The sequence below is a fragment of the Halichoerus grypus genome, chromosome 4 (assembly GCF_964656455.1).
Source record: "Halichoerus grypus chromosome 4, mHalGry1.hap1.1, whole genome shotgun sequence".
NCBI lineage: Eukaryota > Metazoa > Chordata > Mammalia > Carnivora > Phocidae > Halichoerus > Halichoerus grypus.
This window is the reverse complement of record NC_135715.1, coordinates 78,576,101-78,597,067: the sequence shown is the minus strand read 5'-3', so window position 1 is coordinate 78,597,067 and position 20,967 is coordinate 78,576,101. Positions and strand designations below refer to the sequence as shown.

At 39.2% G+C, this 20,967-nt stretch overlaps 1 protein-coding gene across 5 annotated transcripts in view; it reads left to right on the top strand.

The window, feature by feature from the left end:
• Positions 1–20,967, top strand: part of IFT88 (intraflagellar transport 88) — a 149,215-nt gene that overhangs the window by 118,332 nt on the left and 9,916 nt on the right. For all 5 annotated transcript variants that reach the window (XM_036106633.2, XM_078070594.1, XM_078070592.1 and 2 more), the window contains one exon: positions 2,025–2,091. In XM_036106633.2, coding sequence (XP_035962526.2) covers positions 2,025–2,091 — 67 coding nt within the window. The remainder of the gene's footprint in view (positions 1–2,024; positions 2,092–20,967) is intronic.

Genomic DNA, 20,967 nt, shown 5'->3' with positions numbered 1-20,967 from the left:
GTTGAAGGAACACATCCAAGGGGTGCAGGCTGCCTTTTATTCACAAAGTAGGAGGGGCAGTCATTTTCCAAAGATGAAAAGGACAGAATGTGGTATATTAATAACATGGTTGCTCTGTGGGGCCTGGGGGCGGAAGCTGAACCAGCAGTGAGGAGGCGCCTGGAGGCTGGCACGGTCGTGTGCTTATGTGATATGTGTCCAGCAGGGCACGGTGTCCTGGGAATAGGAGAGGAAGAAGAGAAGTCATTGAATCAAGCCAGGTTTTAGGTTTCTTGTGAGTGGAGCAGAAAGACAAGCGGGCAAGCAAGGGGCCTGGAGGTCCTGAAGAAGATATACTTAGAGTGGTGGGGTGATCGTAGGCTGGAAATAAAGTGAGGATTTAAGGGAATTAATTAGGAAAAGATGGACGAGAGCTAAAGGATTGGGAAATTCTAGATGAGAGCAAGGAATCGGTGCAATGGGGTGAAATATGTAGTGATGGTGGAAAGTGCTTACTTTCCTAAATTGTCCCATTATAAACGTATGGTTACTAAAGCAGGATCCAAGATCTTGTCTCACATTTGATTTGAAAAAATTTCAAGTTACATGGGCATTTGTCTTTATAAGTTTATTTTAGCATTGTGTAGGTCTTTTAGATAATGCTAGAAATAATCCGTGGAGAGATGAAAAACAAGTTTTGAAATAAAATCTGATTACAGACATTAAAATTTTTATTTTGTTACATCATCATTTTTAGATTTTCAAAAGAGAAGGGGCAAAGGGGAGAAATGGGGTTTCAAGGGAGGTTTCTTTTTTAACAGAAAAAAATGTGAGCATGTTTACATGTATTTAAAAGTCCTGAGTTTTGGGGCGCCTGGGTGGCTCAGTCGTTAAGCGTCTGCCTTCCGCTCAGGTCGTGATCCCAGGGTCCTGGGATCGAGCCCCGCATCGGGCTCCCTGCTCAGCGGGAAGCCTGCTTCTCCCTCTCGCCCTCTCCCTGCTTGTGTTCCCTCTTTCGCTGTCTCTCTCTGTAAAAAAAAAAAAAAAAAAGTCCTGAGTTTTAGGAGAGTGTTCCATTTTACAGAAATGAGTCTTGAATTACTGAAAGGAAATTTTTTTCTTCCTAGCAGACCACAATGTCAGTAACCCCACCCATGACCTGATAATTTATAAATATCGGGGGAGTTGTCAGGGTTGAGAGAATAGTAGTTTGTTCTTTGAATTAAATATGAAATTGTGTTTATATTTTTGAAGATCTAAATAAGGTACCAACCTATGTTTAAAATTTTTAGTCAGTTGTGGAGTAAATATTTATCAAAAGCTGTCTGACTGGTCACTGACTGCCCTGTCTCTGTAAACACAGCTTTAGACATAAGAGAATCTGGCAGATTTGGTGTCAATACAAAAAGTAACACTTAAGCAAAACACAGAATAACCATAAATTGCTTCAATAAACCTAAGAATGTCACAGCTTGAAGATATTTCTTATGTTTTAAGGGTGAGCTTGTACCTAAGAAAGTGGACTACTGAACAGATCTTAGGTGTTTTGTGAGATTTTAATCGTGCTTTTATTGTAGAAGTTGAATTTCAAAACCCAGTTTACCTTTCCTTTCCCAAAATAGTTCAGGTCCAGCCATTACAGACAGAGTAGGACTAGCTCAGGAAATAGCCTTTCTGTGGATTCCCTAGTCCTCTGCTCCCCCTACCCCCCCTCCCCAGTTTAAGACCTGAACTTTCACATCAGGAGAATATTGGGTTTGTAAGCAAAGTCATGCTGCACCTGTAAGTGGAAGCGCCACCTGAGTATTTCATAAGGCCTGAGGACCCTGGTAGCGGGCAGAACCCTTTACATACACAACAACCTCGTCTTTTCTCCCATAGAGTCAACTCTCGGGTAAGGAGCAGTTCAAACCCAGCTTTTAGGGGAGTAGGAGCAGTGAATCTTAAGGGCTACACAGTAACGTTAATTTAAAAAATCAGCATTGAGTTATATTCAACTTTGAGGAACTATCATTTATTCTTTTAAACTCATCTTCTTGTTCTAGCGCATAAAGTCTGGCAGAGACAGCAGTGGGGGCTCCCGCAGCAGAAGAGAGGGGAGTGCCGGCAGTGGTGAGTAGTTCCCGTTTCCTCGAAATACTGGATTTGACAGATGGGCAGTACATGGGCTTCTAGGAACATCTTGAATAATCCAAAAAAAAAAATGCCCCCTTGTTTGTTTGCTTGCTCTATACACAGTAAAACCTCACTTATTCTAATTAATTTTGTAAGCAGTCGGCTATGTAAATGACTATTAATGTTAGTGGATTTTACTTCTTAAATAACCACACCTGTTTCTGCTAAGTGATTATTAAATAAGTTCATGCTGGATAGAAGAACACAGATGTCTATACTAATGCAGTTTTACTGTGTTACATTTTTTAAATACGTTTTAAGGCAGTACCTTGAGAAGTAAGATGATCTTATAGAATGCTGGCAGTCCTGAGTCTTTACACTTTTCTTGTAGAAATAGTGCAAGTCTTGGAATTAGGAGACATGGTTCATGACAGCCTTCTATCTTTGGACTAACCATGTATATGCTGTAGGCTTTAGGTGATTTCTAAATTTGTTTGCATCTCTCAGTTCCTTGACTTTGATTGCTTGTCATGCCATTACTTAATAAGAAGATTAAGTTTTCCTTCCCTCTTCCTCATCAACAAAATCTGCCTTCTCTGTCTACGTCAGGGGGCAGTGTAAGTTAAACTTCATAGAAATTTGGTGGCTTTAAAGAAACTAATTGGAAAAATAAATGCCAAATTGGGATCTAGAACTACATATATATTCTCTCATATCCATACTTCGCACTCTCATGCATACGTGATCCAAGTCCGTGCAACTGCCCAACTTCATTCTCCCATCCCTTTGTGATCTAGGAGTCAGGACAAAGACAGATGGGACCCTTAGTTCAGTTAGGTCTTTCATTCATTCACAAACATTTATTAGATGCATACCAGCTGCCAGATAAATACTGTGCCAAGTGCCGAGGACATGGGGATGAGTAAGACATGGTCCCTGTGCCCAGGGACATTACCATCTAGTTGGAAAGACACACAAGTTTCAGGTGCTGCCGAGACTGCTGCTATGCTGGAGAAATGCACGTGGGTGTTCTAACTTTCCTGGGGATAGAAACTGTAGCTGGGCCAAAGAGTCTTTCCAGAGTTCTGAGCTCTGCTTTGCCAGATAGATTCAAGCAGTTACGGTCATCAGTGGCATCTAGTTCTAGCAAGACAATTTGATTCTCTAAGAATCAGTCCACCTTCTCCAGCTGAACCTCACAGTCCTCGCCTGTTTACACTTAGGTCACAGGCGTCGTTACTCAGAGCTTCAGAAATTAGTAGAAGCAGCTTTCAGCTTGAGGCCCAGGGGTGCTAAGGGCAGTCTACCACATCAGGGAGTAACCATTTACTATCTGGTCAGCCCTCCATGGTAATGATGGGTGTTGACGTCTCCATAGTGTCCCCTGACCCTCAGATGTCACCTCAGTTCTGTTACCCTGGCCCCATTCCTGCTTTCATGTGTTCACTTAACCCTCTGGGGTTGGATTTAACTGAGTCTTGGGTCTGAGAGATCTGTCCCAACAGTTCTCATACGCTGGAGAACTACAGGTCTGCAGGCTCTTATCCAAAGCCTGTGGGACCAAGTGTGTTGTGGAATTCAGCATTTTTTGGAGTTTAGAAAAGTATTATAGTGCATTAGCCATATATAATACCCATGGGGAGCATCTCAGTCAAATACAGCTATTACTGATTTGGCAAAATATGTGAATAATAACACTAAGGATAAATGATGGCTAAAAATAGCTTCAGGTCAGTCAGGCTTTATGCCCATGAAGTTTACCTATTGCCACCTGAAAACTTGGCTTTCAGGAGCTTTTGAATTTGGAATTGTAGATGAGGGATCATGGACCTGTATGTACCAAAAATGTCCCTAATGGCCAAGAGGTCAGCACACGAGGCTTTGTGCCTCAGTTAAGAGGAACTTAGGTTCACCAGACCAACTTGCTGCTCTTTGTTCATCCTTACTCTTAGGAAGCAAGCAGTCTGTGATACGAGCTTTTTTGAAATTGAGTGTCCCTTAAGGAGTAATTGTCTTGAGTAATCCCTAGGGAAGTATTACATATTTACCAAAATTCTAGGACCGATTCACCATCTTCTAAGTTTTCTATACTTCCCTCTAAAAATCTTAAGTTTAGAGTAACCAACCAGTTCCTCCCAGAAAAACCCCCAACAGCCTCTGTTAAGTTCTCAGAGCCTTCCCTGGATATTCGTAAACTTGCAAAATGTCACCAGTGTTAACCCCTAAACCTAAGCCTGAGTTACCCAGATATCTGGAATGTTGGAAAATCTGCTTCAGAAACATCAGGGCCAGGGCATTCTCTAAGAACCTTGAATAGGTTGGTGCTGAGCCAGAGCCCAGAGGACAGTGTCCACAGTTCCACCCCAAGAAATTATCCCAGTCAGACTAATGTCTGCCTCTAGAAACATCAGAAAGATCAAGGTGTGCCTCAGAGGCCACTGAGGTGCCAGATCCTTCAACATGGGAAGAGCGAGCGGTTCAGCACCCCCTCTCCCCCCAAGGTGACCTCTTCCTAATACTCCTTCAGTCATGCTATGTCTCAGAACAAAATGAAATGCCTTACCTGGGCCTGGGATGTCTACCATGGTCAGGGTTAGTTCAGTGAAGAAAAGACTCACACTGGAGAAAGGTGAGGCTGCCCCAGGTCTGATACCTGAGTGCAGGGAAGGAGAGGCCTTTCTGTTACAAATTCACCTCCTGGTCCTGGCCTTCCTCCACTGCTTTTCTCTTTTTTAATAAATTTTCTTTTCTCTCATCCAGTCCATATCAGCTCAACACAAACAGTTCTAGTGCACACATAAGCTTTATTCTCACAGGAGGGAATTTTGGAGTAGAAATTCTGTGTTATTGAGGCATTTTTACAAGTTGGGTTTCATGTTGCTTGGTTCTTTTGGCACAAGTCTAGAGCGTTAAATACTTCCTTTTCAGGGTTCTTGCTTTCTTTTTTTTCCCCCTACCATTTGCCTTTTTGTTCCTTATTTCCTGATCCCTTGAGTTACATGGCACCCCAGACTTCTTTATTTCCTTCCGCAGCCCACGTTGGAAGACCTCTTTCAGTGACCTTGCTGATTCCATGCTGCCACTTTTTCAAGAATCATATTTTTGGCCTTTTTTTCTCCAGCTCTTGGCACAGTCCACAGTACAGGCTGTCCCAGCTTTGAAGTCTGAATAAACCATGCTGTGGATGCCTCTCTCGTCTTCTCTTCCCTTTCACCTCATGGGGCCCTCTCCGAGCACCCTGCGGCACCCTGTGGGCGCGCCCCCTCCTCCCCAGCAGTCTCCCTCCCACTCCACCGGCGCCAGGCACTATGTGCATAGTGGCCACTGACCTCTTTATTAGAGCTCAGTTAGGACTTCCCAGTACACACCCACATGTGACAGCCCCTGATCTTACCCATCATCCACCTCTACCTGTGAAACCTAGAGATGCACATTTATGTCTTTACATGGAAACATTTGGCACTTCTGTCTGGATTAGATCCACAGGTCAGATAGTGGAAAGGGATGATTTTCTAAATGCATCCAAAAGAGGCCAGCCTTAAGCTGTTAAAATAAATGCAGTGCCTACAACTAGATTTTTAAAGTATTGCCCAGGAGCGAGGACCATTGGGAACTTAAATATCAGATTAGTTTATATAAAATGAAATGCTTGAGGGCCCTTGAAAACTGTCCCTTTTTTTTTTTTTTTTTTGTGGATCAAGCTAGTCCTACTACAGCCTTATTTTTGCTGTTAGTTTGTTTAATAAGCCTCAACTCCTGTCCTCTTCAGTGGTTCTCCAATTTTAGCATGTGGCAGAGTCACCTGGAAGGCTTGTGAAAACAGCCTGCTGAACTCCTAGTCCAGCATTTTTTTTTTTTTTTTAGATTTTATTTATTTATTTAACAGGGAGAGCAAGCAAGGTGAGCACAAGCAAGGGTGAGCACAAGAAGAGGAAGAAGGAGGCTCCCTGCTGAGCAGGGAGCCCATGTGGGCCTTGATCCCAGGACCCGGAATCATGACCTGAGTCGAAGGCAAACGTTTAACTGACTGAGCCACCCAGGTGCTCCTAGTCCCGTGTTTCTGAACCAGTCTGGGCCACGCCCAGGAATTTGCATTTCTGACAAGGCCCCAGCTGATTCTGATGGATCTTAAATGAGATATCACAAGAGTAAATGTGATATAGTGTGTATAGAAAGGTTGCTGCTGCTATTACCACCAAATTTAAATTCACAGTAGCGGCAGTCATCCAGCCTCTGGCCTCATGCCCTAGCTCTGTCACTCCCGAGTGTATTACCCTGGGAGGTGGTGTGAGCTTGAAACTAACTTAAAATTACATGCACAACTCATGGAAGGGGGCTCACTGCAATGCCTGGCACACACTCGATGCTGAGTAGCTATTACTATTATTACTTGATACAAACTGCGTTAAAAAGCAATAACGTTTGGTTTAGAATATTGAATATCCATTCCAGGATTTTCAATACTTTAGTTTGTTTTTGTAGAATTAACTTAAAATGAAGTGAACTTGTTTCAACTCCTTGAAGTAGAAATGCATTGCTCTTTTAAATGCCAAATTTCGGGTTAAGGTTTCAGCTGCTCAGTGCCAAAACATCAAACAATTCAGAAAAAAGTTAAGTCACACTGAAAGTCAGTTTCCACAAGGAGCGCTATATTCGACAAGTTCCAAGTCTCCATAGTCAGCATATGTATGGTCCGCATGGATAAGCCAGGTGAGAGGAGTAATCATATTCCTGCCTAGTGTGTTGGCTTGCATTAAAAGACAGGAAATCCGCAGAACACATCTGCTTCTCATGGGTATCTGTCCTCAGGAAACAAGAGTGCCTTCTTGTAAAGCATCTTACATCTTACATTTTAGCATGATGATTGCATTTTGTGACTTGAGTACTGTGTTATTAAGGTTTCATTTTAAAATTGTTTTTATTTACTCTGTGTGCTACTTAATAGTTTGCTGCATTTTTTAGTTTTTATTATGTCTTGGGTGCGAACTTTTCCTGTGACAGTGTTTCTCTTAGTTTTACACTAAAAATAATTGTATAATGAGAGTAGGGTAATATGACTCAGTGAACAGAAATTAACTTTACAGACAACTTTTTGAGGAACGTGTCTTTTATAAAATACATTGTAACCATGTTTTATTTTTAAAATTTGAAGTTTTGTTTTGAGGTTATAGTCCAAGGGTAAATTTTTTTTTTACTAGAATACCTTCTCACAGTTTTGTGGACCTCAGTGGTGTCACAGGCAGAGTGATCAACTCGTGCTTAGTGACCACCACCTGCAGACAAAGATCACAGCCCAAGGAGGAAGGATAGCAAGAGCACATGTAAATATACCTAACTTCAAAGAATCACATCAAAAAAATGTAGCTCATCTCTAGGAAAAAAGGGAGTGACTATTACGGGGCAAAAAAAGCCTGGAGAAGCCAGGGGGACTGAGGACTCCCTTCACAAGAGCATCACTCCTGTCACATTCAGTTCCAGGGTCAGCGCCCTCCTTACCTCAGAAAGCCGAAGACTGACTGTGCTGAATGCCCTAGTATCTAAGCATTTGGAGGCTGGTGTGTAACACAAAGGGAACTTTATTAGCAATAAAGATTAGAAGAGAGTTGATAGTACTCACTGTGGCACCAAAGGAGTCTCTGTGTCACAGATTCTGAAGAAATTTCTCTGTGTCAGTCTGCCTTGCTAGTCTGTCTGCTGATGTGTCACCTGTTGCCTGGTACAGTGTTCTCTAAGCCAGGGGGTCGGCACACTCTTTCTGTAAAGAGCCAGGGAGTAGACAGTTGAGGCGCTGGGGCCGTACTTGCGGTGTCACGAAGGCGGGCATAGACAACACGTAAGTGAGTGGCTAAGCTGGCCTCTCTGAAGCTTCATCTTTGGACACTGAAGTTTGAATGTCTTATAAATGTCACGTGTCACAAAATATTGTTGTTCTTTTGCTTTTTTTCCCAGGCTGTAAAAATGTCTGAACCCTTCTTAGCTCGCTTGATGTTCAAAAACAGGGGATGGGTGGGGTTTGGCTCCCAGACTGTGGTTTGCTGATTCCTGCCCTAGGTGGGCCTCTCGGGAAATACTGCTGGGCGCGGCAGGCGGCCTTCGAAGCGCTGGCTCCCGCCACCTAATCCACGCGCCAGCTTATGCAGTAAGATTCTTTATCACTGACCTTTCCCTCTTAACACTGTCTTAGCTGTTTACATCCCGGCCACCTCCAAATAGGTCAGACACATAACAGCAGAGTGTATGAGGTTTTGTGTCTTCAACAGGACACCCTCCTTTCCTCTGGCCCTTAGCTTATTGCCCTGCATTTGAGGTCATTGTAATTAATTGCTCAGTCCTGGTGTTCATTCAACATCTGTGGGCCTCTTTTTCTAAGTCACAGTGTCTTACATGATCTTGGGCAGCTTACTTAATCTCTTTGTCACAGATTCCTTGTCAGTCAAATAGGAGTGAAAATAGGACCTACCTAATAGGGTTGTTGAGAGGGAGAGGTGTGTTAATACATAGAAAGCACTTAACACAGTGTCTGACGCAGGCAAGCACCTGATAGGGGTGATTCCTATTTGACCAAGGAGAACGGGGGGTAGTACCTGAAATTCTGGTGTCCACATCTCTGGATAGTGAGGGTCCATGTTCTTACCTCTCCTGGATGTATGACCTTGGAGTTTGTTATTCTCAAGAGTTGTTCCTACCACCACAGGGTCACATTTATCTACGCATGAAGGTATAAATGTCAGGTGTACCTCTCTCCTACTACAGAGTACAGAGTTTATAAAGGGGCTTTTTTTTAAACAAAAATTCTAGAAATTGTATATGCAAATGAGAGTTGTATTTTTAAGTTACCAATTTGGAAAGCTGAATATTTATTCCAGTAATGCTGTTAGTCAAAACATTTGTGAAACTCCTCTTTTGGGATTTCCATCAGAGGCAAATTACAAAAAGCACAGGAAATCCAATCTAAACATTTTACTGATATATGTAATATATGTATTTAAATCTGATGAAATATGTAAAACACATATATATTACATATATCTGTAAAATATATGTACACCTTTTATATATACATGAGCACACACACACACACATACACATACACACATATTCCATCAGTTCTTTTTTCCTTTCCTGTCTTTCTGTTTATCAGTAAATAAGCATTTGTCAAGTTCCTGACCATAGCAGGTATTCAGTAAGTACCAATTCCATTTCAGCTTCTCCTTCTCCCATACATTTATATACCAGGTACTGAATTAAGCATTTAGGATATGCAAAATATAACTCAAAAACGGTAATAAATCGGGGTGCCTGGGTGGCTCAGTCGGTTAAGCGTCCAACTCTTGATCTCAGCTCAGGTCTTGATCTCACAGTCATGAGAGTTCAAGCCCTGCATTAGGCTCCACGCTCAGCCCAAATGAGTTTTTTAAAAATGTAATAAACCAGTTACCTACTTTGCATACATCTTTACTGGTTCCCTCCACAGACTTCTTCAACTGAGTGGTGCCTATTATAGTAGCTGTCACAGTGAACTTTTCCAATTTTGATATATCCCTGTTAACTGTTTTGTTGGGTAATAATGCAAATAGATCAATAGGAGTAGGGAGTGAGGGGTGAAGTTAAACTGAGAATGGCAGCCTTAACAATGTAAAAATGAGCTGAAGTTTTTGCAGTAAAACTAGGTCCAAGCAATGGGCCTTGTAAAATTATACGAGGATTATATCATCTGAGCTGATGATGCCATTAATTTCTTAGATGGTAGGGGTTGGGAGGGTACTTTGGATCCATAGCTATGGTACACTGCCCCTTACCTTTCAAAAGGGGCAGAGGCAAAGGAAGATCAGCTTCCTCACAACAAGAGGATATATCATTTGTAAGTCGGGCTACAAAGTATGTAGACCTAAATTGGACAATAGATTCATGCTGAAGGTCTCCAAAGTGCTGTCTGATGTTCTTCAGTATTTCTAGATATAAACAAAAATTTATTTATACTTACAGAATGAGAGATCTTCCATAGTGGTTGCATCTTTGTAGGTGCCAAAGTGAGTATCATCTTGGAGGAGAGAGACCAGAAATATTTTTTAATGTCTAATGGATAGTGAAATCAGAGTTTACAGCTCACCAAAAGAGAATCACTTAAAAAGAGATTGAAAAGAGTAAGGGGCACTGTGTTTGTAACATATTCAGAGGAATAGGAAGAATTTTTTAGAAGGTTTCATTTTGGATAGCACTTTCAAAAAATAAGAAATCAGTTGATAGGCTTCCTAGCCTAGCTTAAGAGAAGGGGGGTGGATGTTGGCGAATTATTGGATATTGGTTAATTGGACCTTGAAAACTAAAAAAGGCTATTAGATTTTTCAATTAAGTTAGTGTTGGTAACCCTAACACTATCTCAGTACACTGTTGGGCAAAAATCAGATTCCAGTGATTTAAGGAGTGTATGGGATGCAGGAAGGTGGAGAAGAGGATATAAACTGTTTCTAAATAAGTAAAGACTGTCTTCCCTTAGAAAGTGTATTCATTTTTATTTGAAGAGAATGGTGAAAATTTATGTAGTCAGCCTCTTAACTTTTCTTAATTTGTTCCATGAATAGAGCCTATGTTATAAAACTCACTTTCTCACCAAAAAAGGAACTCATATTTTAAAACCTTAACTTTCTAAAATGTTACAAATAGTTTGCCTTCTTAGTATGAGTTGCCTTGTAAAAACATTGGTCAAGGGGCGCCTGGGTGGCTCAGTCGTTACGCGTCTGCCTTCGGCTCGGGTCATGATCCCGGGGTCCTGGGATGGAGCCCCGCATCGGGCTCCCTGCTCTGCGGGGAGCCTGCTTCTCCCTCTCCCACTCCCCCTGCTTGTGTTCCCTCTTTCACTGTGTCTCTCTCTGTCAAATAAATAAATAAAATCTTTAAAAAAAAAACAAAAACATTGGTCAAGGCAGGATGTAGTCTCTCCTCTAGCAGAAGTATTATGAGATTTTCCCCAAATCTCAAGACTGCAAGTTGCTTTTATAAGACAAGAGGGTCTAGGCTATTCTGGGGATAGGAAAAGGGTCTAAAACATAGGGCTGTGAAAAGAGATTGTGAATTTACTTTGTCTGGATATTTATCATTATTAAGACAGCAATATTCTGTGCTGCTCAACTTGGAATACCATATGGTAGGAATGTGTATATGAATAAGGCCATACTTACTCATATAAACTTTTCACAACTGTATGGAAAGTGCCACACTTTACATGGATCATTTGCCAAAAAGGCATACTTGTAGAATGGGCAAGGACTAGGTTGGCAATCAGGAAACCTCGGTTTTGCTGATGGCCTTGCCACTAACTAACTGCGAACTCTTGAACAAGTGACCTTATCTCTTTAGGCTTGTTTTCTCATCTGAAAAATAAAGAGGTTAGACTTAACCTTTTTAGTAACATTTATGTGTGTTCCTGCTGACTATGAAATTATTACCTCTATTTCTGACAGTAAGATGGACTGAATGTTCAGGGAAACTCCTCCAGGAACAGCACTTCTAAAAATGGTGAATTGAATATTGGGCAGAGAGAAAGGAAAAAAGAAAACAAGAAAATGAAAAAAATTTTTAAATAAGAAAATTAAAAAAAATGTTTTAATGCATGGCTGAGTTGGCAAGAAAAAGGGAAATTCTTTGGAAATTAAAAATGAGTAGAGGGGCACCTGTGTGGCCCAGTCAGTTAAGCGTCTTACTCTTGATCTCAGCTCAGGTCTTGATCTCAGGGTTGTGAGTTCAAGCCCTGCATTGGGCTCCACGCTGGGTGTGGAGCCTACTGGAGAAGGAGAAAGGAGAAAGGAAGGAGAAAGAAGGAGAAAGAAGGAGAAGGAGAAGGAGAAAAGAAAATTTAAGCCAAAGGAATAAGTGCAGAAGCTGGCATTTGTCCTAGCTAATCCCTGGTGGCCTAGAGCCTAGGTTTATAGGCCATTCATGGGGACCAAGCGATACAGTGGGCGCCCCCAAGAAGTCAGAGGTCAGTTCAAAGAATCCCTTTATAAAGCCAGGACCCTTAATAGGAAATACTGGTAGTGGGTCAACTAGAAAAGAATCCACCCCACAAAGGATGTGTTTCCACGTTGGTACTACTGGAATGTAAAAAACAGGAAAAGCTCCCTGGAAAATTACAATTCCATAGAATTCTATGGAAAATTCCTAACCATAACCCTCAATCACAGAGTTTTGGAGCTAGAATATATATTAACCTGTGTGACCTGAAGGAACTCCACCCTGAAAATTTGGCATAAAGTGGAACTGAGTTGGTGCTGCTCCCAGGTACCTAGGAGAAACAAGTTTATCCTGAAAAAATATAGTGTAAATAAGCCTCAAATACTTCCTTCAGATAAAGTTACAAAGAACAGGAACGTACAGTTGTAAAAAGTCTGAATACATGAGGAAAAACACTATGAATGAGCAACAACAGAAACTGTAGAATCCAGTTTTCAAAGACTACAGATGTTTTAATTATCAGGTAAAAATATATTTTAAAAGTAGAATATAGAGGGATTCCTGGGTGGCTCAGTCTGTTAAGCGTCTGCCTTCGGCTCAGGTCATGATCCCAGGGTCCTGGGATCAAGTTCCAAATCAGGCTCCTTGCTCGGCAGAGAGCCTGCTTCTTCCTCTGCCTGCTGCTCTTCGTGCTTGGCTCGTTCTCTCTCTCTGACAAATAAATAAAAAAAAATCTTTAAAAAAAAGTAAGAATATAGATCTCTCTTGTTATCTGAATTCAAGAACTGAATAGATTGAGATAATTTTTTTTTATAATGTGGTTATCCTCTGATACCTGAGCTCTTAAACACTGCTGTCTAAAATTTAAGAATCAGCACAGAATCCCTCACTATCCAAATTCTCACTGTAAAAACCCAGGAATCTGATCAAGATAGTGGGTATTTTAAGTATGACAAAAGGATAAGAGAATATAAAAGTTATTAGGCAGATTGAAAACCAAATAGAACTTCCAAAAATGAAAAATATAATTGAAATTAGAAACTCACCTATTAGAAAATTTATGGTTTAAACCAGGGGTTAGAAAACTACAGTTTACAGATCAGATCTGGCTTGAGCTACCACCTGTTTTTGTCAGTAAAGTTTCCCTGGAGCACAGCCATGCTCAATCTGCCTTCATGCTGCAACAGAAACCATATGGCACACAAAACCTAAAATATTTACTCTCTGGCCCTTTACAGAAAAAGTTTGCTGGCCCTAAATAGCAGATTAGATCAGATGAGAGAGAGAATGCATGACCTGGAAGATAGAGCTGAAGAAGTTACCCAGAATGAAGGACAGGGTTATGGTGATGGAAAATAGGAGAGATTGAGGGACATGAAGGATGTAGTGAAAAAGGTCTAGCCTACATACAATTGGGTTAGAAAGACAGAATGAGGAAAAGGAAATAAATAATGGCCAAGAATTTTCGAGAATTAATGAGATCCTCAGATTATTAAAGTTAAATAACTCTCAAATGGGGTGAATGATACATATATCATAGCCAAGTTACAATATATGAAAGGCAGAAAAACTCTTGCTGATTTCTCAAAGTCTAAAAAGAAAACCAGAAATACTGGAACATCTTCAATGTGCGCAGACAAAATAACTATCAGCTTGGAATTGTATGCCATTGAGTCTATATTTCAAGAATGAACACAATATAAAGTCATTTTAGAGCATTTTAAACCAACAGGTTCTCATTAAAAGAAATTGCAAAGAGGGTACTTCAGGCTGAGGGGGAAAAAGCCAGAGGTACAAAAAAGAAAAGAAGCAAATACGGTGGCAAATAGGCTATTAAATCTAAGTATATGTTGAATATTTAAAATAATGGCAATACTCTATGTTGTAGAATTTTTAAAAATTGATTTTAAAAATCAAGATAAAACTAGATTCCTAGACTGCAGTAATATTTAAGGCAGGATGTAAGTTGTAATAGAATATAAAGCATTCAAAGATCTTCACTTTGGGAAGAAGGTAGATACTGATTAATTTTAGACTCTTAAATGTACATATTAAAATGCCTAAAATATCTAGTAAATATAAAAATAATTCAAATGGGATATATAACTTCCAAACTAGTAGAGGGTAAATATTCAAATGAACACGTAAAACAGATGTTATATGTGACTCCAGAAAGGTGGACATCAAAAGTTTTTCTTTTGAACATACGTAGCAATGGAACAAAATATAGTGTCTGGAAATAGACCCAAACATACATAGTCAATTAACCTTTAACAAAAGTGCAAAATGCAATTTTATGGAAAGAGGATAGTCTTTTCAACAAGCAGTGCTAGAATAATTGGAAATTCACATGCAAAAAAATTAACATTGATCTACACCTTGCACCACAAAAATTAACTCAAAATGGAAAATTAAAGAGGGCACGTGTTGTAATGAGCACTGGGTATTATATAAGACTGATGAATCACTGAACTCTACTTCTGAAACTAATAATACACTACATGTCAATTAATTGGAAAAACCCAAAATGGATCATATTCCTGAATATAAAACTGAAAACTATAAACTTGCAGAAGAAGACACAGGAGAAAATCTTTGTGACTTTGGGTTAGTCAGAGATTTCTTAGCTATGACATTAAAAGCATGTGATCCATAAAATTTTTAAAAAATGGATAAATTGAACTTCATCAAAATTAACTTTTACTGCTCAAAAGATACTGCTATAAAAGTGAAAAGGGAAGTCAAGATAGGAGAAAATACTTGCAAAACACATATCTGACAAAGGACTTATATCTAGATTATAAAAAGAGCTCTTACAACTCAATAGTAAGTAGAAAAACAGCCCAATTGTTTGTTGTATTTTTTTTAATCAGGAAAATATTTGAACAAGCACTTCATAAGGAAAGGTATATGAATGAGCACATATCTGATAAAGGTTAATATCCAAAATATATAAAGAATGCCTACAACTCCATAACAAAAAAAATAGATTTTCAAATAGGCAGAGGAACAACTGAATAGACATTTATCCAAAGGATGCATACAGATGGTTAACAGACATGAAGAGATGTTCAACATCACTAATCATCAGGGAAATGCAAGTTAAAATCACAATGACATATCACACCTGTTAGAATTACTGTCATCTAAATGACAAGAGATAACAAGTATTGGCACGGATGTGGAAAAAAGGGAATCCTTGTGCACTGTTGATGGGAATATAAATTGGTGCAGCTACCATGGAAAGCAGTATGGAGGCTCTTCAAAATATTAAAAAGAGAACTATCATATGATCCAACAATCCCACTTCTGGGTTTGTATCCAGAGGAAATGAAAACAGGATATTAAAGAGATATCTGCACTCCCTTGTTCATTGCAGCATTATTCACAATAGCCAAGACATGTGTCTGTCAACAGATGAAAAGATAAAGAAGATGTGGTGTATATATGCAATAATTAATCAGCCATGAGAAATAAGGAAATCCTGCCATTTGCAACAACGTGAATGGACCTTGAGGGCATTATGCTAAATGAGATAAGTCCGACAGAAAAAGACAAATACTGTCTGATATTACTTACGTATGGAAATAAAAAAGCCAAATTTGTAGGAACAGAGAGTAGAATCATTGTTACCATGGTTACCGGGGGTGAAGTTAGAAGGTAAACAAGTTCTGGAGATCCAGTGTACAGCATTGTGATTATAGTTAACAATACTGTATTATAGTTAATACTGTATTATATACTTGAAAGTTGCTAAGAACTTAAATGTTCTCATAGCAAAAAAGAAAAAAGTAGAACTTAAATGTTCTCATCACAAAAAAGAAAAAGTAATTATGTGACATGATGGAGGTGTTAACTAGTGCTATGGTAGTAATCATATTTTAATATATATGTGTATCAAATCATCACATTGTACACCATAAACTTACATAATATCAGTTACATCTCAGTAAAGCTGGGGTAGGGGGAGTAATTCTCCAAAATCTATTAATGTTGTTATCTCCCCTGCCATTACCCCCACAGCACACAAACATACACTCATTCTCTGTATTGCTATAGATTTACTGTTATTCACAGGGATTTAGGAAAGGTAAACATGTGTCCTCAACGTTCTTGGAAAAATACACCATATACGAATAGCTAACAGACACATGAAAAAATGTTCAACATCATTAGACATCAGGGAAATTCAAATCAAAACCACACTGAGATACCACCTTACACCAGTTAGAATGGCAAAAATTAACAAGGCAGGAAACAACAAATGTTGGAGAGGATGCGGAGAAAAGGGAACTGTTGGTGGGAATGCAAGTTGGTACAGCCACTTTGGAAAACAGTATGGAGATTCTTCAAAAAGTTAAAAATAGAGCTACCCAATGACCCAGCAATTGCACTACTGGGTATTTACCCCAAAGATACAAATGTAGTGAGAAGAAGGGGCACATGCACCCCAATGTTCATAGCAATGTCCACAATAGTCAAACTGTGAAAAGAGCCAAGAGGCCCTTCAATAGATGAATGGTTAAAGAAGATATGGTCCATATATACAATGGAATATTACTCAGCCATCAGAAAGGATGAATACCCACCATTTGCATTGACATGGATGGAACTAGAGGGGATTATGCTAAGTGAAATAAGTCAAGCAGAGAAAGTCAATTTTATTATATGGTTTCACTTATATGTGGAACATAAGAAATAGCATGGAGGACATTAGGAAAATGAAGGAGGGGAAATCAGAGAGGGAGATGAATATGAGAGACTATGGACTCCGGGAAACAAACTGAAGGTTCCGGCGGGGCGGGGAGGTGGATGGGTTAGCCCGGTGATGGGTATTAAGGAGGGCATGTAGTGCATGGAGCACTGGGTGTTATACGCAAACAGTGAATCATGGAACACTACATCAAAAACTAAAGAAGTACTGTATGGTGACTAACAACATAATAAAAAAAAGAGAAAAAAAAATTAAACAAAAAATAATAGGCAGTTTTAAGCATGATTTTAAAATACAACATATGCAAATATGGCTATACTTGACATATTTACTCTGGTGCAAAAAAAAAAAAATTTGTCCTTTCTGCTTTAACCCCTGGAATTATGGGATGTATGGTTTTCCATCTTCTGAGTCTTTTTGCAAAAGGTATTTAATGACCTTCCAAATGAGAAATTTTAAAGTCTTTTTTTTAAATACAGAAGGGAAATACGGTTTCTTTTCTGTGGGAAAACTTTTTAAAGAGTTCTTATTTTCTTATCAAAGAGAATTAAATGATTAAAAAAATTTGAGAGACATCTGGAAGGTACGCTCAACCTGGAAATGTCTTCTTTCTCAATGCCTGAAAGTTCTCCCTTAATGATGCATTATTTGCAATTCAGCAGTCTCTGTCCAGGCCCCCTTTTTATAAAATGCAAAAAGCAGAGCCAAGATTGAAATCAAATTTCATTTGCTACAATGGTCTTGCAACTTTCCCCCAACAACAATCTGCTATCCTTGGAGAATAATCACTAACAAAGTACAGTTGACCCTTGAAAAACATGGGGGTTAGGGGTGCCAATGGCCTTGCACACTCAAAAATCCAGGTATAACTTTTGACCCCCCAAACTTGACTACTAATAGCCTCCTGTTGATCAGAAGCCTTACTAATAACATAAACCATCAATTAACACATATTTTGTATGTCGTATAAATTATATGCTGTACTTAAAATAGAGTAAATATAGTAAATACAATAAATATTTACAATAAAGGAAGCTAAAGAAAATGTTAAGAAATTATCATATGGGGGCGCCTGGGTGGCTCAGTCGTTAAGCGTCTGCCTTCGGCTCAGGTCATGATCCCAGGTCCTGGGATCGAGCCCTGCATCGGGCTCCCTGTTCAGCGGGGAGCCTGCTTCTTCCTCTCCCACTCCCCCTGCTTGTGTTCCCTCTCTCGCTGTGTCTCTCTCTGTCCAATAAATAAATAAAATCTTTAAAAAAAATTATCATATGGTTTCACTCATATGTGGAACATAAGGAATAGTGCAGAGGACCACAAGGGAAGGGAGGGAAAACAATGGGAAGAAATCAGAGAGGGAGACAAACCATGAAAGACTCTGGACTCCGGGAAACAAAGTGAGGGTTTCAGAGGGGAGGGGGTTGGGGGTATAGGGTAACAGGGTGATGGGTATTAAGGAGGGCATGTGTGGTGATGGGCACTGGGTGTTATATGCAACTAATGAATTGTTGAACACTACATCAAAAATTAACGATGTATTATACGTCAGCTAATTGAACATAATAAATTAAAAAAATAAACTGTTAAGTCATCAAAAAATTTTAATAAGTATACAAATGAAAATTAAGCACATGAAAATATGGTCACTCACTAGTCATTGGGGAAATGCAAGTTAAAGCCACAATCAGATACCCAGTAGAAGGACTACAAAAGACTGACCATACCAAGTGATGGTGAGGATGTGGAGCAATTGTTACTCTCATTCACTGTTGATGGGAATGTAAAATGGTACAACTCTTTTAAAAAGGAGTTTGACAGTTTCTTTTAAAGTTAGACATATACTTACCATACAACCTATTCTACTGCTAGAAATTTACTCAAGAGAAATGAAAGTATGTGTCCACACAAAGACTTGCACAAATATATTCATAATAGCTTTATTTCAAATACCCCCAAACTGGAAACTACACAAAAGTCATCACAAGGGAATAGATAAATTGTGGCATATCCATATAACTACTCAGCAATTAAATGGAAGGACCCCAGCAATAACATAGCTGAATCTCTGCTGAGTGAAAGAAGCCAGGTTTTTAAAAAAGAGCAGCCATCAGAAAGAATGAATACCCAGCTTTTACATCAACATGGATGGGACTGGAGGAGATTATGCTAAGTGAAATAAGTCAAGCAGAGAAAGTCAATTACATGGTTTCACTTATTTGTGGAACATGAAGAATAGAATGGAGGACATTAGGAGAAGGAAGGGAAAAATGAAGGGGGGGAAATCGGAGGGGGAGACGAACCATGAGAGACTATGGACTCTGAGAAACTGAGGGTTCTAGAGGGGAGAGGGGTGGGGGGATGGGTTAGCCCAGTGATGGGTATTAAGGAGGGCACATAATGCATGGAGCACAACAATGAATCATGGATCACTACATCAAAAACTAATGATGTACTGTATGGTGACTAACATAACATAATAAAACAAAATTTAAAAAAAAAAGGCACATACTAATATATAGTGATGGAAAACATCAGTAGTTACCTGAAGATTGGGGTGGATGAATGGGGTGGAGAGTGGGAATGAGGAATTTCAAAGGGGCAAGAGGAAACTTTGAAGGGTGATAGATTTGATCATAATCCTGATTATAGTGCTGATTTTATGAGACCCCTCAATCTACACATTAAGTATGTGCTGTTTTTTGTATGTCGATTATAACTCCATATAACTGGGGCAGGGGCGGGGGTGATATTCTCCCTTGTGCTTCACAGTGTATAGAAGAGGTTTTTGTGTGAGAAACGAGGATTGAATCTATTCCTTTGCTATTGCTGTAAAGCATCACATTGCTCGCTCCAATGAACTCTCTTAACTTCAAAGAGATAATGACGTTTCCTAAAATACTACCAAAAATGAATACTGTCTACTACAGAAAATGTAGACTTCCAGACAAAAATAAAGGAAAAATCTAAAATTACCCAGATCATACTGCTGCAAAATGTTTTTACCATGTTTCCTTTATTTACCATCATATTATGTGCATTTTCCTTCGTCACCAAATATGGTTATGCCAAATGTAAAGATGTGCAAAATTTTGCCTTTTTTAAAAAAATCATGGGCAAAACCAAAAAACTTACCATCTTAATTAACATTTTTAAGTATACGGTATTAACTATGTGCATGTTGGTGTGCAACAGGTCTCTAGAACTTTTTCATCTTGCAAACCTGAAACTCTATACCCAGTGAACAACTACTGCCCTTTTCCCCCTCCCCTTTCCCCACCACTGGCAACCACCATTCTACTCTGTTTCTTGCAAAACTAAAACTGTACCATTAAACAACAATCCTCCTCCCCTATCCCCTGGCAACCACCTTCTTTCTGTCTCTATGAATATGGCTATTTTACATATCTCGTGTCAGTGAAATCATGCACTATTTGTTTTTTTTGTGACTGGCTTATATTTTACTTAGTGTAATGTCCTCAAGGTTCATCCATGATGTAGCATATGACAGGATTTTCTTCCTTTTTAAGGGTGAATAAAAATAATATTCTATTCTATGTATATACCTCATTTTCTTTATCCATTCATCTATTAATGGACATTTAGATTGCTTCCATCTCTTGGCTATTTTAAGTATTGCTGCTATGAACAGGAGGTGTGCAGATATCTCTTCAAGATCCTTTTGAATATGTACCCAGAAGCAGAATTGCTGGATCATATGACAATTCTATTTTTAATATTTTGAGAAACCTTCATACTATTGTACATAGCACTGCACCATTTACATTTCCACCAACAGTGTACAGGGGTTCCACTTTCCCCACATACTTGCCAACACTTGTTACTTTCTGTTACTTGATATTGGCCACCTAATGGGTGTGAGGTGATATTTCATTGTGGTTTTGATTTTCATTTCCCTGATGATTAGTGATGTTGAGCATCTTTTCCTATACTTGTTGGCCATTTGAATATCTTCTTTAGAGAAATGTCTATGCAAATCCTTTGCCCAATTTTTTAATTGGATTGTTTGTGTTTTTGTTGTTGAGTTATAGGATTTTTTAATAGGGTGTGGATATTAACTTCTTTTCAAATATATGGTTTGCAAATATTTTTTCTCATTACTCAGGTTGTCTTTCACCCTGTTGATTGTTGCTTTGCTGCATAGTTTTTAAAGTTTAATGTAATCCCATTTGTCTTTTCTTCCTTCTGTTGCC